The sequence below is a fragment of the Pelodiscus sinensis genome, chromosome 3, assembly GCF_052426305.1.
Source record: "Pelodiscus sinensis isolate ZL-2025 chromosome 3, ASM5242630v1, whole genome shotgun sequence".
Taxonomy (NCBI): Eukaryota; Metazoa; Chordata; order Testudines; family Trionychidae; genus Pelodiscus; species Pelodiscus sinensis.
Genome location: NC_143054.1, coordinates 169,250,035 through 169,267,557, shown reverse-complemented (window position 1 = coordinate 169,267,557; position 17,523 = coordinate 169,250,035). Strand labels below are relative to the sequence as shown.

The 17,523-nt window shown below is 43.9% G+C and overlaps 2 protein-coding genes across 6 annotated transcripts in view; one reads left to right on the top strand and one right to left on the bottom strand.

Annotated features, from left to right (window-relative positions):
• DYNC2LI1 (dynein cytoplasmic 2 light intermediate chain 1) overlaps positions 1 to 10,639 on the top strand; it is a 46,426-nt gene extending 35,787 nt beyond the window's left edge. Inside the window, exons 13-14 of one of the 5 annotated variants that reach the window (XM_075925426.2) lie at positions 3,585 to 3,644; positions 10,357 to 10,639. In XM_075925426.2, coding sequence (XP_075781541.2) covers positions 3,585 to 3,644; positions 10,357 to 10,419 — 123 coding nt within the window. In that variant the 3' untranslated portion in view covers positions 10,420 to 10,639. Of the gene's footprint in view, positions 1 to 3,584; positions 3,660 to 6,259; positions 9,151 to 10,356 lie in introns of those variants that run through there. The other 4 variants (XM_075925425.2, XM_075925424.2, XM_075925423.2 and 1 more) reach the window with 4 other exon arrangements.
• Positions 10,640 to 12,663: 2,024 nt separating this feature from the next.
• Positions 12,664 to 17,523, bottom strand: part of ABCG5 (ATP binding cassette subfamily G member 5) — a 43,656-nt gene continuing 38,796 nt past the window's right edge. Inside the window, exon 13 of the mRNA XM_006138194.5 lies at positions 12,664 to 13,012. Coding sequence (XP_006138256.2) covers positions 12,819 to 13,012 — 194 coding nt within the window. The 3' untranslated portion in view covers positions 12,664 to 12,818. The remainder of the gene's footprint in view (positions 13,013 to 17,523) is intronic.

Genomic DNA, 17,523 nt, shown 5'->3' with positions numbered 1-17,523 from the left:
CTCCTGTGAGATCTCTATAGTTTTAGCTAGTGCATTCCATTAAAATCAGGATTAGGGATGTAAAAGCATAGTCGATTAACCGATAAGCAAAAGCCTATAGGTTAATGCTATAGACTACGTTCATTTCCGCCCTCCCTCCCTCCTCACTTGCCAGTAAATTTTTTTAGCAGGATGGCCAGCAGCCTGGCTCAGTCCTGGCTTGCCACGGGTCCGGGATCTACCCTTGCTGTGGCTCTGTATTTAAAGCATATTAGGAGGTGGGCGGGCAGGCAGCCCAGCTTCATTCCAGCTCGTGCTGGGTCTGGGAGCTCAGACCACCTCTTAGACAGGGGCTGCTGCCACCCTGTGCCGCTGCCTCTTTATCAGAGGCAGCAGCACAAGGCAACAGGCAGCTGGTCCACAAGGGGAGCTGGTTTTTAAACTGGCTTCCTTCCCGGACCAGCTCCCACCTGGCAGGGGTCTTCCCAGGAATGAGGCCAGAGCGCACTGGCTATTGCCCCCACCCCCAGGGGACTATAGAATAGTCGACTAACGATAAGAATTAATGAGGTTACTCGACTGTTCAATCAACCGATATTTAACATCCCTAAATCAGGATACCAATTATATGACACTTGCCCGGTATTTATGCTAATCCAGGGGTGTCCAAACTTTTTTCAAAGAGGGCCAGATTTGATGAAGTGAACATGCGTGAGGGTCGACCATTTTGCCTGACATTCTTTGAACCATTAAAATTAAATGTAAATTAACTATTTTATGCAAAGTTTATTGCAAATGGCATACTTTTCATTTCGTCACATGGATGACAAATCTAAACAGGTGTTAAATCACTCTGCCTTTCATATCTGAAGGCCAGATGAAAAAAGAATCCAGGAAGCTGAAATATATGTCAGGAACATTGTAAAGTACATTACATATTATTGGTAATAAAGGTTGTCTGTCAACTTTTAAGTTAAAAAAATATGAACAGGAACATAACACCAAGTATACATGTTGTGTCCAAATATATTTAACTGATTTAGACCAACTGACATTAACTGAGATTTTACAATGTATTCATCTCAATACATATGGATTCGTGGGGGCCATAAAAGATAGATATTGCCAAATTACCTGTGGGGCCGTATTAAACCGGAACACGGGCCGCAATTGGCCCGCGGGCCAGACTTTGGACATGCCTGTGCTAATCACTCGTTTGCGTTCACCTTTTTTTCCTCTGATTTCCCTCCATCCTTGCAAGCTACTAGAATGCTTCTGCCCCCAGTCAGATTTATAACAGTTGCTGGCCTGTGATTTCTGCAGACTGGCTCTGGAATTTGCAAAGGTTTCTAGCACAGTTGTTCTATCCCTTTATCTAGTTTCAGAAAGGATGCCTGAAATCCAGAGTACTCTGTCTCTTTGCCTTTTTTTTTTTCTTCTTAAAACATGTTAAACTAGTGAGTCCTGATTCTTAACAGGTCTGCTAAATGTAAAATAGGTTCTCTTTCACTTCCTTGAATAGAAGGGCTGGCTCTTCAGCTCCTGTAAATCCGCATGTATTTCTTGAAATGTACAAAACTATGCCAATTTAATTAAAGACAGCCATCAGGTAAGATTTTAGCTGATTTAAACTGGCATGCCAGTTTGCCCTTCCATGAATTCTTTAGTTATGACAACAGCCTTCACAAAATTCTGTTATGGCTTGCAGCTCTTTCAACCCCAATGATTGCAGTAGGATTGTATGGGAGCTAAGGCTCAATAGATATTCTGGCTCCTTATGGCTTGGGCATTTAGTTTCAGAAGAGATCCTACCCAAGAAAAGGGAGCTATTTCACTGACTTTCCTGCCTCAGACTCTAACCTGAGGCTAGCTGCTCAGTATTGTAACAAACACAGTGCCTATTTACTTGAAAACATAGCAGGACAGTCTTTAAACTAATTGAACACAAATGCTAAGTGCCAGGATAATGAATATTTTCTCTATGGCATAGTTATACATATCACTCTAATAAGTAGCAGGTGGATAACTGAATTTTGAAATTGAAAATAGTAGATAACCATAGACCTAAAATTGTCTACATGTAATTAGAATAATATCCTTTAGCTGACTTGGAATCATATGTATGTAAAGAAGACAGTGATTTTTAAATAACTCTTCTTATAAATGTTTAAAAACTATAATCCCATAAGGTATGCACCATTGCATTAAACGAAAATATGAGACTTTTGGTTGCTAACATATCTAAATCCTTTTATGAATGCATCCACATTCATAGTAACATTTTTGGATGGAATAAGTTCATGTAGGTTCATCTGTCTACCCTGCTGTTGTTCTTTAAATTTGTAGGGGTCATTGCTTCTAAATACTTGCTTTTGTCTTCTCAAAAACAACTTCTGCTGTTGCTCTTAATAATAAAGCTTTTTTCCTAAATATTTTCTAGTACTGACTGGAGTATTATTTCTGAAATGCTTCTACTTTAGTTTTTTTCTGTTTTTATACTTAGATGTACACTTCTCTTTCAACTAAAATGTCACCCATAAAGGATTTGTTCAGAATAGCTAATTAAAACAAATTAATATAGAGGGCAGAATCTTCCTATTCATTTCAGATAAATCCTTTGTGATCTTTTAAGAAATGTTTCAGGCTACTACTTTCTGGCCAAAATAGAACATACTAATGAAAAAGGAACTACAGCTCCCTGGCCAAAGCATTGTCACTGAGGTTATGTCTACTCTACAAGAATCAGGTGGATGAGGTAGATGAGGCTTTCTTCGGACAAGTGAGCGAAGCTTCCAGATCGCAGGCCCTGGTTCTCGTGGGGGACTTTAATCACCCTGACATCTGCTGGGAAACCTATACAGCAGTACACAGGCAATCCAGGAAGTTTTTGGAGAATGTTGGGGATAACTTCTTGACACACGTGCTGAAGGATCCGACTAGGGGCCGTGCGCAGCTTGACCTTCTGTTCACAAACAGGGAGGAACTAATAGGGGAAGTGGAGGTGGGTGACAACCTGGGAAGTAGTGATCATGAGATGGTAGATTTCAGGATTCTGACCAAAGGAAGGAAAAGAGAGTAGTAAAATACACACCTTGGACTTCAATAAAGCAGATTTTTACTCCCTCCGAGATCTGATGGGCAGAATCCCCTGGGATGTTAACATGAAGGGGAAAGGAGTCCAGGACAGCTGGCAGTATTTTAAAGAAGCCTTATTGAAGGCACAGAAAGAAACCATCCCGACGCGTAGCAAGAGAGGCAAACATGGTAGGAGACCGGACTGGCTTACAGGGGAAATCCTTGGTGAACTTAAGCACAAAAAGGAAGCTTACAAAGAGTGGAAACTTGGACAAATGACCAGGGAGGAGTTTAAAGGTATAGCTCGAGAATGCCAGGGGGTTATCAGGAAGGCGAAAGCGCAAATGGAATTGCGACTGGCTAAGGATGTGAAGGATAACAAGAAAGGTTTCTACAGGCATGTTAACAAGAAGAAGGTGATCAGAGAGGGTGTGCGGCCCCTAATGGATGAAGAAGGTAACCTAGTGACAGGTGATGTGGGGAAAGCTGAAGTACTCAATGCTTTCTTTTCCTCTGTATTCACGGACAAGGTCGGCTCCTGGACTTCTGCGCCAAGTGACGCAAGATGGGATGAAGATGGACAGCCCATGGTGGGTAAAGAACAGGTTAGGAACTATTTAGAAAAGCTAAACGTACATAAATCCATGGGTCCTGACTTAGTGCATCCGAGGGTACTGAGGGAGTTGGCAAATGTCATTGTGGAGCCTTTGGCTATTATCTTTGAAAAGTCGTGGAGATCGGGAGAAATCCCGGATGACTGGAAAAAGGCAAATGTAGTGCCCATCTTCAAAAAAGGGAAGAAGGATGATCCAGGGAACTATAGGCCGGTCAGTCTTACCTCGGTTCCTGGAAAAATCATGGAAGGGATCCTTAAGTAATCCATATTGAGGCACTTGGATGAGAGGAAAGTGATTAGGAATAGTCAGCATGGATTCACAAAGGGCAAGTCGTGCCTGACCAATCTGATTAGCTTCTATGATGAGGTAACTGGCTCAGTGGACATGGGGAAGGCAGTGGATGTTATATACCTTGACTTTAGCAAGGCTTTTGATACAGTCTCCCACGATATTCTTGCCAGCAAGTTAAGGGATTGTGGATTGGATAAATGGACGGTAAGATGGATAGAAAGATGGCTAGAAGGCCGGGCCCAGCGGGTAGTGATCAATGGCTCGATGTCAGGATGGCGGTCGGTTTCTAGCGGAGTGCCCCAAGGTTCAGTTCTAGGACCGGTTTTGTTCAATATCTTTATTAATGATCTGGATGAGGGGATGGATTGCACCCTCAGCAAGTTTGCGGATGACACTAAGCTGGGGGGAGAGGTAGATACGCTTAAGGGCAGAAATAGGGTACAGAATGACTTAGACAAATTGGAGGATTGGGCCACAAGAAATCTGATGAGGTTCAACAAGGACAAGTGTAGAGTCCTGCACTTGGGACGGAAGAATCCCAAGCATAGTTACAAGCTGGGGACCAACCGGTTAAGTAGTAGTTCTGCAGAAAAGGACCTGAGGGTTACAGTGGATGAGAAGCTAGATATGAGTCAACAGTGTGCCCTTGTAGCCAAGAAGGCTAACAGCATATTAGGTTGCATTAAGAGGAGCATTGCCAGCAGATCCAGAGATGTCATCATTCCCCTTTATTCGGCTTTGGTGAGGCCGCAGCTGGAGTATTGCGTCCAGTTCTGGGCCCCCCACTACAAAAAGGATGTGGATGCATTGGAGAGGGTCCAGCGGAGGGCAACCAAAATGATTAGGGGGCTGGAGCATATGACTTATGAGGAGAGGCTAGGGACTTGGGTCTGTTTAGTCTGCAGAAGCGAAGAGTGAGGGGGGATTTGATAGCAGCCTTCAACTTCCTGAAGGGAGGTTCCAAAGAGGATGGAGAGAGGCTGTTCTCAATAGTGACAGATGGCAGAACAAGGAGCAATGGTCTCAAGTTGTGGTGGGAGAGGTCCAGGTTGGATATTAGAAAAAACTGTTTCACTAGGAGGGTGGTGAAGCACTGGAATGGGTTACCTAGGGAAGTAGTGGAGTCTCCATCCCTAGAGGTGTTTAAGTCTCGGCTTGACAAAGCCCTGGACGGGTTGATTTAGTTGGAATTGGTCCTGCCTAGAGCAGGGGGCTGGACTTGATGACCTTCTGAGGTCTCTTCCAGTTCTATGATTCTACAAGGTTATTTTGAAATAAGTTATTTCAAAATAATAACTCACAAAATAACTATTTTGAAATAATGCGTCCACACTACAAATCCCCATTAAAATAGCATGTCCACACTCATTGGAGCCTGAATCACATTTAAGGCCCCCCGGAAGCACTCTGGGTAGGGCATCAGGACAGCAGTCACTTCCTGTAGCTGCTGCCTGAGGCTTGTGATTAAAGGGGCTCCCCTTTACAGCCATGTCTCAGACTCTTCTCCATTTCCTACCTCTTTGAGGGACAGGAAACTCTCACTGCATGCTCTGGTTGCCCTTCTGGATGCCACAGCATTTCTACCATGGAGCCGGACATGCTGCAAAGCAGTGTCAGGCTCAGATTTCCTGCTGCACCTCCTGGGGCAATTAATGCAGGCCTCCCTCATGGCACTGCAGGACCAGGAGGGCCAGCTCAGATTGGGGCATCTCCTCACCCTGGCCTGGGCCCTCCTCCTACTCCACAGTTTCCTCCAATCTCCCCAGCACACCATGCACTGTCGCTTCTAGTGCAGGAACACTAGTTCCGACTGGTGGGACCATATTGTTATGGAGCAGGGGGATGACCAGTCGTGGATCCAGAACTTCTGCATGCAGAAGGACACCTTCCTGGAGCTCTGCGAATGGCTTATCCCTGCCCTCCAGTGACAGGAAACCTGTATGCGATATGCCATCCTGTGCCAGAAGTGCATCACCATTGCACTGTGGAAGCTCACTATGCTGATTGGCTACCGCTCTGTGGGGAACCAGTTCAGCATGGGAAGATGGACCGTTGGAGCCATGCTTATGTGGGTATGACTCCCTTGCTATTGTCCCAAGAGGGCAGTGGACTACTGCAATGGTTTCACTAGGGAGGAGGGAGGAATCTCTGTCCCTAGAGGTTTTGCATCCTAACCTCACAAAGCCCTGTTGGGATGGAGTAATTGGGGTTGTTCCTGCTGTGGGAAGGGGCTTGGGCTCAGGGACCTCCTGAAGGCTCCTGCAACCATGTGATTCTGTGTGTCTATGTTTTTACAGATGATGAGGGCCATCAACACTATCCTGTTGTGCTGTTGTGGAGGGTCATCACCCTGGGCAAGGTCCACGCCATCATTGATGGCTTTGCCATGATAGGCTTCCCCAACTGTGTGGGGGGGGAGGGCATTGACAGCACCCATACCCCCATCTTGGTCCCCAACCACCAGGCCTCCAACTATATAAATAGGAAGGGGTAATTTTCAATGGTCCTGCAGGCCCTTGTGAACATTAACATCAGGTGGTCGGGGAAGGCACATAACTCCTGCATATTCTAGAACTCCAGCCTGTTCCAGAGGATGCTGCACATTTTCCCCACTCCACACAGTCAGGATGGGGACATTGACATGCCCATCTACCCCTTGTTCCCATGGCTAATGAAGCCCTACATGGGACACCAGGCTCAACAGATGCTTCATTGTTGGGAAGGGTGCCTTTGGCTGCCTCGGAGAGAGATTCCAGAGTGTCCTCACTACCTGGACCTCAGCAACTGGAACATCCCTCAGATGGTGGCAACCTGCCGAGTTTTCCACACCATGTATGAGAACAAGGGGGAGACTTTCCTGCCAGGGTGGGAGGCAGAGGCAGCGTACGTACCGCTGCCATCCGGTAGGCCCATCAGGGGGCAGTGCACATCCAGGAGGCTTTGAAGGAGAGTTTCAGCTAAGGCCATCTGTAAGACTTTCTCCGGGGCCTCCCCACAAGAAGTGCCTTTCCTCCGACACCCTTCCCTTTCCTACTTGCCCCACCCCAAAGATAAAATAAACCAAACTTTTTGTTTTGGAACAATAAACTCAGTGATTTTTATTTGGAGACTATACAACTGGAGAGGGACTGTTGAAAGAACCGAGGAGGAGGCAGGAGTGGGGGGCAGAGAAACTTGGGGCTGAGGCCTGCCTCAGGCCTGCTAGAAGAAGCAGCCAGAGGGGACAAGGGCAGGGACGGGTGCAGGTGTTGGAGGGACTTGGTGGGGGGGAGGAAGTGGGTGCTGGAGGGTGGCCACTGGAGCACTCAGTGGCAGCAAGCAGGCACTCCACAGTGCTATGGAAACAGTGCACAGCATCTCTTGCTACTGGGACAGCTGCTGATCAAAATCGCACTCCTCCAGGTCAGCGAGCTGCTCCTGGTCTTCTCGCTCGAAACTCCATTGAGCGCATGCAGGCAGTCAAGGTGTATCTCTCGCCAGTTCCTCCTGGGGTCTCTTCCACCTGCGGGTCTTGCAGGGTCATGCTTAAGGCTCGGGTTGGTGGATGCATGGTGCTCACAGCTGGTCCAGCTGTGAAGAAAAGCAAGGGCAGTCATCCCTGGAGACGGTATGCATGAAACCTAGCCCTAGTCTGTGAGCCAACACCGAAGGCCTCAGTTCAGACTATGGCATTGTGCTTTGAGCAAGGTCATCTATGGCCTACACAGAGGGAACTTTCCTGTAGGGGCCTGGATGTCTATGGGGAGCCTTGCTACCCTCATGTCCCAGGGGCAAGCAGCCATGGGTGGGAGCAGGGTACAGGGTGGCTCGGCTTCCTTACACATCCTGCATACACCAGGTTCAGCAGTGGCAGCGTCCCACAGAGAGGGAACTGCTTGCTAGAGGAGAGAGGGGAAGGTATTGCGGGATATGTGTGTGAGTATCAGATGCTGCTTTCCAGGGAAAGTGGCACTGGGATCCTCTCCTCTTCCTTCCACAGCAGGTTCCCATATGGGGATCGGTGTCCTCTGTCTCGCTTGCTTGACCGGGAGCAGATGCTGCCAGAGAATGTGAGCATGACTGTGTGCCATGTGCAGCACTGCTGTGCATTTCCCTGACCCCAGCTTCCTTAGTGGTGGCTTGTGGTGGGAAGGTGTCCCACCACAGAGTCAGGAGTAAGGCAGGCCTGTGCAGGAATCTTATGAGAAGGAGCAAAAGGTTCTTGAGTGACAGCCCCATAGGGTTCAATGCTCTGGACTGGCACTCCATCTGCACCCACTTGCACAGGCTGTTGTGCGACCCCCCCCCCCCAAGGCCAGAGGGCCAAGCAAGGCGTGCACAGCCCGCCACCTCCCCTGGCATGTGTCTAGGGAAAGCAGTGGAACTCTCCTGAAGTGCCTGCTCCAGCCTCATCCGAGCCCTGAGACACATCCTGGGTCGGGGGGGGCGGGAACCAGCTACAGGGAGATGACCACCTCCTGGCTGGCAGGCATGGTGTCCAGGCTGATCTCCTCGTCCTCCTCCTCATTGTTGTCCTCCTCTCCCTCTTCCACAGCTCCGCCCTCATGGAGGCTGACAACAGGTGTGGCCAGGCCGGAGTCCACGATGGAGGGAGGGGGGAAAGAAAGGTGACTTTCCACCCTCCCAGGATGGCATTCAGATGCTGGTAATACCAGCAGGTCTGGGGTGCCGCCCTAGAGTGTGAACTTTGCTCCCTGGCCTTTGGGCGCCTTAATTTTCCTACAGACCTGGACCAGGGTCCAGCTTTGCCCCTCCTGGGCCAGGAAGGTGGCCTACCAGCCATAGACTTCACTTTTCTCCTCTTGGTATGGAGCTCCTGGCAGTTGGTCTCCTCCCCACAGACTTCAATGAGATCCAGGATCTCCGCACCAGTCCACAGCGATGCCCTCAACAAGGGCTTCAGAGGTGGCTGTAGGCTTGCTTGCAGCTGTGGGGCGGGGGATGCAGAGGGAGCACTGGGGTCTGCCAGGGCACCAACAAAGGGTGCTGTGTGGTACAGGGCTAGCGGGGCCAGTGTGGTGCCACAATCCCTTTCCCTTCTGTCTGCAGCTTTAAAGCCTGCAGAAGGGAAACTTTAGGCTATGTCTATACTGCACTCACTTGCGCAAGAAAATATGCAAATGAGACGAAGCCGTGAATAGGGCTGTGCCTCATTTGCGTATTTAATGAACTGCCATTTTTGTGCAAGGGGCTTTTGCACAAAAAGGAGCTGTCTACATGGCTCCTTTTTGTACAAAACCCCCTCTTGCGTAAGAGCCATTCTGCCACTTTTTTTTCAGGCAGGATGGCTCTTGCGCAAGAGGGGGGTTTTTTTGCACAAAAAGGAGCTGTGTAGACGGTTCCTTTTTGTGCAAAAGCCCCTTGCGCAAAATGGTGGCTCATTACATATGCAAATGAGGTGCCGTGATAGTCACCACTTTGCCTCATTTGTATATTTTCTTGTGCAAGAGAGTGCAGTATAGATGTAGCCTTTGAGTTTTGAAGGGTGTGAACAGCGTGTCCACTAGGGCAGCAATGAGAAGCTCTGGAGACCAATTATTTTGAAATAAGTACAGCTGATTGTCCACACTCACCCTATTTTGAAATAACAAGCCCATTATTTCAAAATAATTTTGAAATAACAGGCTTGCTGTGTGGATGTGATCACCTTGTTATTTAGAAATAACAGGAGTTATTTTGAAGTAACTCTGTAGTGTAGACATGCCTTAACAGAACATCTTATACAAAAGGGCCAGTGGCTTGATTTGGAAGAAATGCACTTTCCCTGTGAAGCTTCAGCTTTGTAAATGATCCTGATGTATTAGCATGGGTAACAGAGTGGGTCTACTGTTTAGTGACTAAGTTGGTCTTTCACACTCATGTGTGCAAACCCCATGTCACCCTTCCCCATTCAAGTGCTTTAGGGTCTGTGAAGGGCTTAATTCAATTGTGTTAAGGTAATCTCTGTGAAATGGCTTCCTTTCACCAGAGGATTCTCATGGACAGTGTCCATTCCAAGTCATGACCTGTGTACAGGATAAAGTCCTGCATTTGGCCCAACTGCCTCAGAAACAATTTCTGCTATTATAATCTAGAGATCTGAGCCACAAACAAATTAATCACATTAAAGTATATTCAGTATATAGCTGCAAGTTTCCATGTCTCCACAGTGCGTCAAACTTGGGGCTTGGCCTAGCAAGTGAATAGCCAGGCAAGGAAATCACATTTAGAGCTCTAATTTTAATACGATATAATCAAATTTCTTCCTGTACTATTTTGAAATTTGATATGTATGATTTAGAAACATAGCTAGAAACCTTAACCTACATGTGCAATAGAATGTTACAGATGTATGCATTTTATTATTTTACTGGGGATGCTATGCTAAATGTTTGGCTATGTGTTTGTTTTTTAGGAACTAGAACAGTATAAGAGAAATTCCTCTAAATCCTGGAAAGAAATGGACTTTGAATCTTGATGGAGATAAGTGGTTAGCTCTCACACTAATTTTAATTGTATGTTTTGTATATCAATTTTAATTCTGTATTTTGTATATAGATTTTAATTATATATTTTGTATATATTAAGGTAAATCATAATTTTGAGTATTATACAAAGTAATTGAAACTGGTGTTTTGTACAACTGGAAAAATATGTAACTAGATTAATAATATAGCATGAATAAAGAGTTTATATAGTATGATTGCATCTATTATTAAAGTATGTGACTTTGTTATAAATTAATAGTTAAATTCTTGTACCATCATGTGAATTTTAAAGTATTTTCTATTGAGAAAATAATCCTGGCTCATCCAGCTCAGGGAGATTTTGGGAAAATTTTTAAAGGATTATTCATATAGATGGGTTTAAATATGAAAAACAGTACTCAAAGCCATGTTTTGTTTTGGTTTTTTACATTTCTTCATAAAATATGTATTTAAGGCACAAAAGTACCTGTGTACTCAAAATATAATGTACAAAGAGTCATGTGTTTCCCATTTTGCAGATACATATTTTAGGTACTAATTAATCCATTAACTGATAAGTACTATACAGTGAGAAACTTTCACACAAACTGCCTGACAATGTGGTTAAAACCAGGTTCTGTTAATAGTGTATGGGAGAACATTCCCAAACTGGAATTCTAATAGAAATAGAATAGAAACAGGCTATGACCCCTGCTCACCAATAAGAGTGATTTCTGGACTGCGAGAACCATTCTACTACACATCCTGGAAGTGAGAGAGCATTAAACTTGAAAACCATAACAGACTAATCTAGTAAAGGCATGACATTCTGTAAGTTCCCACTCCTCCATATAAAAAGGTGGGCTATTTGTGTGCTTTAATACAAAGGGAATTTAGATTAATGTTAGAAAATTATTCCTTATATTTAATATCAGTCTTCTAGTGAAATTTGAAAAAATTGAAGTAGTACTGGTGGAGCTAGTCAAACTTAGTCTATATCAGTGAAGCTCAGCCTTTTGTCCATCAGCAGGATGAAATATTTTGAGAACCAAGGAATAGAGGATTGAGGTACTGAGACAAAAGTTGGGTCATGAGAGGTATGTCATATTATCACAAAAATGAACAGTTGAACAACCTACTGGGCACAGCACATAAGGAAGTTCCTTAGTGAACTATTCTGAACTAAAAAGGGGGTGGGCAGAATGATCTAACATAATTTTTTCCATCTCTGAATATCATAGTTTATTACATGTAATGTATTTTGTCACAATAGCTGAGCAATTTTACAGTTTCTGAGCTCAGACTTGCATACAGTGTCACAAATATTCACTTTAATACATGCTCACCTGTGCAAATTTTATAATATCTTAGTTTTATTTTTTTCATTAATTATTTGAAGACTGAAGAAAGTGAAGTTCTAAGACACAACTGAGTTACCATGTCTATTACATTAAGCTTAGAAATATCAAAGTTATCTTCTGGAGACCAAGGGGTAGGTGCAGCTGTTAGAAGAAAGATTGCTGTGCTCCCGGTCATCAAACTTGCAAGAATAATCCCAATTACATTTGTTCCTGTGACTACACCTCTTTATTAAGGGTTCTTATAATATGTTAAAACTAAACATTTCAGTTTATCAGAGGGGTAGCCGTGTTAGTCTGAATCTGCAAAAGCGACGAGGAGTCCTGTGGCACCTTATAGACTAACTGAAGTGTAGGAGCATAAGCTTTCGTGGGCAAAGACCCACTTCGTCAGATGCATGTAGTGGAAATTTCCAGAGGCAGGAATAAATATGCAGGCCAGGATCAGGCTGGAGATGACGAGGTGGATCCAATCAAGGAGGATGAGGCCCACTTCTAGCAGCTGATCTGGAGGTGTGAATTCCAAGAGAGCAGAAGCTGCTTTTGTAGTTAGCAAGCCATTCACAGTCTTTGTTTAATCCAGAGTTGATTGTGTCAAACTTAAAGATGAACTGTAGCTCAGCAGTTTCTCTTTGAAGTCTGGTCCTGAAGTTTTTTTGCTGCAGGATGGCTACTTTTAGATCTGCAATTGTGTGTCCAGGAAGATTGAAGTGTTCCCCTACAGGTTTTTGTATGTTGCCATTCCTAATATCAGATTTGTTTGCTACAGGACTCCTCGTCACTATTTCAGTTTATGAAGTACACATTTGGGTATTTTTAATTCATAAATATTTTAAGGGTTTACTGATACATTCATAGTATTGCTTCCAAGAGGAGGAAAAACTGTTAACTGAAAGGAAAAAGATATGAACAGTCTGATTGTAATTCACTCATCATTTGCTGTAATTTAGAAAGACAACAAAATGATGGGTACTAGTTTGCCCAATAATGTTTTCAAATACTTCACGGTTTGGTATATAGAACTGTTCAGCCTGTTTAGAATTGCTAACATTTTATTGCCTGACAATTATGTCTCTTATTTTAAAACTCACAATTGCTAGAATGACCAGTAGTGGTAGGAAAGCATATAACATTAAGAAATTGGTTGTGAATCTAGACATTGCACCAGGAAAGGTTGTCTCAATGAATTGGATACCCTGGGGAAAAACACACAATGCACCAACTCCTGCAGAAATATTGGAGCCACCTGCAAAATAGAAGAGGGTTGAGTTATATTATAAAGCATGTAGACTAGACACTGCAGTCAATGCCCTGATTGAACACATATGTTCACAACTCCTTCTTGTTCCCCTAAGGGTATGGAGGGCCCTGTCCATAGTGAAGCTAGTGTTGTCCCAGGAGATTCTGTGCAGAGGCTGTACAATAATTGTATGCTCAGAACTCATCTCTGCAATGACTTAGTGCTTCACAGATGAAGCCTGAGAGCTAGAGGGGCTATTTGATACTAGAGCACATACAGGTAACACATAATCGTGTAACTTAAGTTGAAGTATCTTAACTTGAATTTTGGTGCTGTCTATATTGTTAGAAGTTGAAGGGAACACGCTCTCTGACTTCCCTTGTTCCTTGAAGAAGCAGGACTACCAGCATTGACAGGAGTGCCCTCTCAGTTTGAATTAGCGTGTGTTCACTAGACCCACTAATTTGAACCCTGGAAGATCGACTGTGGCTGCTTTGATCTTATCTGTAGTACAGACATGATCACAGAATAGCTGGGCAGGTACATTTCCTTCCCTGACTGGCTTCCCAGAATCTTCCAAGTGCATATCCCAGCCAATCTACCATGTTCTGGAAATGGAAATTGGGGCAATCTGCATGTTTCTGTGTCTAATCTACATTACATTTTCTGAAGAGCAGAATGAAGTGCCACTGGAATCTTGCATTTCACTCACACCAAATGAAAGATTTAAGGCTGATCATATATGTTGTCATCAAACACTGGGAAGTTTTTTTGATTTAAATTTATTCATATTTATGAATAGTTGGAGATCCTCACATAAAAGTGCAAGCTATTGTCATTGCTGTGATGAATTCCTTTGTCAACTTCAAGGTTGCATTACTGCAGTATGCTTTATATAGGACTATATTTTAAAACTATCCATAACTGATGTTAGCATATGTGTTGGTCAGCTTACAACATATAGTTTCTTGCCATGATCTGCATTGACTGACTAGGTTTCAAGGAGATGTTAAAGATGTTAATTTTCGCTTATATACAAGGTCTGATGTGTTCCATAATTGAAAAATTTCAGCTCCTGTAATGGTCTTCATTCAGGGTCTGGTTGGGAGCATGGCCTACTTTTCCCACCTAGTGGGGAAATTCAAACCGAAATAAGTAAAATGGGATTACCAAGGTCCACAGGGTACTTCCCTTTCTAGTTGTTTCTGGGATGGGTTCTCCCTTCCCTCAGGGAGGGCCCCTCTGGGCTTCTATATCCAAGTCCTTAGTCTTCCCGCTGCTCTGAATTGCCGGAGGTGTGGGCTGCAGGCTCTGCTGCCTAAATGAGCTCGTTCCCTGTCCAGTCTTTTACTTCCTCCAGCAGATGGAGCATTTGCAATAAGGGCACCGGGAGGCTGGCTGAGCCCAAAGTAATCTCTTAACCCCTTATTGCCCAATACGGGGTTTGTACAACCCATCACACACCGCTGTCACAACACTGCTCCAGAATCAGTTTTTGATTTAAAAAAAGTTTGTTTCTTTATTGTTGGAGCTAACAGTGTAAATGAGAACTGTGTGCAAACTGATGTACTGTGCACTTCCGAAATTTGCAGTAAGTCTAAAACAGCTCAACAATAGATACCCTGTTAATCTTGCTCAGGGACTCGTGAACTCCATAATAGCAGAAGCTGACTTTTTTTTTTTTTTTGCACCATATTCATCATTTTGCTGTAGCCTGGTGCCCAGCCTTTTGTTTTGTCTTCCTTCCCCACTAGAACCTGCCTGCACTTGCATCTTGTACTCAACCTTACCCCACAGGGATGAATTAATTGGATGGCGTTACTCTCTCCACTTGTCTATGAAGCCAGGCTATAGAGCATTAAGGAACTAGAACTTACAGTCAGGAAGCAAGGGAAACCAGTTTAGTGTAGGGTGATGTTCTTTGGTGCCTAGAGAATAGTGTAGAGAAAGTCCAAGGAGATAATTGCTGAAGCTGGATGTACCTTCCTTCCTCCGCACAAGGAGGAAGTGGTACTGAGAGAGGCTCCCCCTGGACAACATTGAAGAATCTTAGGCCTTAGAAGTGGAGCCAAGCTGCCTAGAGAACATTTTGAAAAATCCATAGCCAAAACAATCACTATAAAAAAATAATGATTAATTTAAACATAAGAACGGCCATACTGGGCCAGACCAAAGGTCCATCTAGCCCAGTATCCTGTCTGCTGACAGTGGCCAATACCAGATGCCCCAGAGGGAGGGATCACAACATCTTTGAGTACTCCTTTAGCATCTTGATCGTGCAAGGGCCCCACTAGTTGTTTAGCCAGCGTCCTGCTTCTGATATACTTAAACATTTTACTATTGCTTTTTGAGTTTTTGGCTAGCTGTTCTTCAAACTCCTTTTTGGCTTTTCTTATATTTTTACACTTATTTTAACAAAGTTTATCTTCCTTTCTATTTTCCTCATTAGGATTTGACTTCCACTTTTTAAAAGATATCTTTTTATCTATCACTGCTTCTTTTACTGGGCTGTTAAGTAGCACTTTTTTTGGTTCTCTTACTGTGTTTTTTAATTTGGGATATACATTTAAGTTGGGCCTCTATTTTTGTGTCTTTGAAAAGTTTCCATGCAGCTTGCAGAGATTTTACTTATGTCACTTTACCTTTTAATTTCTGTTTAACTAACTTCCTCGTTTTTGTGTAGTTCCCCTTTCTGAAATTAAATACCACAGTGTTGGGCTGCCTGAGGTGTTTCTCTCACCACAGGAATGTTACATTTTATTATATTATGGTCACTATTTCTAAGCGGTCGAGTTATATTTACCTCTTGAACCAGATCCTGTGCTCCACTTAGGACTAAATCAAGAACAGCCTCTCCCCTTGTGGGCTCCAGAAACAGTTGCTCCAAGAGGCAGTTATTTAAGGTATCAAGAAATTTTCTCTCTGCATCACATCCTGAGGTGATGTGTACACAGTCAATAAGGGGATAGTTGAAATCCCCCACTATTATCTAGTTTTTTAATTTGATAGTCTCTCTAATCTCCTTTAGCATTTTATAGTCACTATCACTGTCCTAATCAGGTGGTCAATAATATATTCCTACTGCTATATTCTTATTATTGGAGCATGGAATTACTATCCATAGAGATTCTATGGAACATTTTGGCTCATTTAAGATTTTTACTTCATTTGAGTCTACATTTTCTTTGACGTATAGTGCCACTCACCCACCAGCACGACTTGTTCTGTCCTTCCAGTATATTTTGTATCCTGGTATAACTGTGTCCTATTGATTGTCCTCATTCCACCAAGTTTCCATGATGCCTATTATATCAATATCCTCCTTTAAAACTAGGCACTCTAGTTCACCCATTTTACTATTTAAACTTCTAGCATTTGTGTATTAGCACTTTAATAATTTGTCACTATTGATCTATCTGCCATTTCTTGATGTGTTAGACTCTTTTTCATTTGATTGTGTCTCATCTGATCTGACCCATACTTTCATTTTCTCCTCCTAACTAGAACATAGAGCATCTCAATGAATAGAACCTCCCTTAATAGATGTCTCTGTCCGATCCATGTGCTCCTTTGCTCAACAATAGGTTTCCCCCAGCCCTTAGTTTAAAAACTGCTCTACAGCCTTTTTAGTGTTAAGTGCCAGCAGTCTGGTTCCATTTTGGTTTAGGTGGAGCCCATCCTTCCTGCATAGGTTCCCTCTACCCCAAAATTGTCCCCAGTTCCTAATAAATCTAAACCCCTCCTCTCTACACCATTGTCTCATCCATGCATCGAGACTCTGAAACTCTGCCTGCCTACCTGGCCCTGCGCGTGGAACTGAAAGCATTTCAGAGGATGCTACCGTAGAGGTCCTGGATTTCAGTCTCTTTCCTAGCAGCCTACCTATGTGTACCATGGCCACCGGCTCTTCCCCAGCACTACACATTAGTCTGTCTAGATGTCTTGAGAGAGCCACAACCTTCTCACCAGGCAGGCAAGTCACCATCCAATTCTCCTGGTCATCACAAACCCAGCTATCTATGCTTCTAATGACCAAATCCCCCATTGCTAACACCTTCCTTTTCCTAACGACTGGAGATGTATCCTCAGTGTGAGAGGATACCATAACATCCTCTGGAAGGAGGGTCCCAACTATAGGATCATTTCCCTCTGCTCCAGTTGAATGTTCTCCTTCCCTGAACCTTTCATCCTCCTTAACAGCATTGGGGCTGTCTGCCTGACAGCAGAAGTCCCCAAGCTGTTGCTTCAGGGATATCAACAAGAAATCGCAGCTGCCAGTGCATTATCTCCAGAGGCCCCCAATTTTGTACTGGGTTCCTCTACCTGCTCCAAAATAGCACAAATTGTATGGCCTTAAAAGCCTCCTGCAAGTCTCATCTTTTAAAATGCTTGGGAACAGAGGAGATTGAAGCTTTGGAGTGGTGTAGTTAGCTGGTATCAGGTTATAATAAGTTTGTATACTGTCTTATAATGAATTATTATGTTTCGTATGGCAAGGCACTTCCTTTGTCTCACCA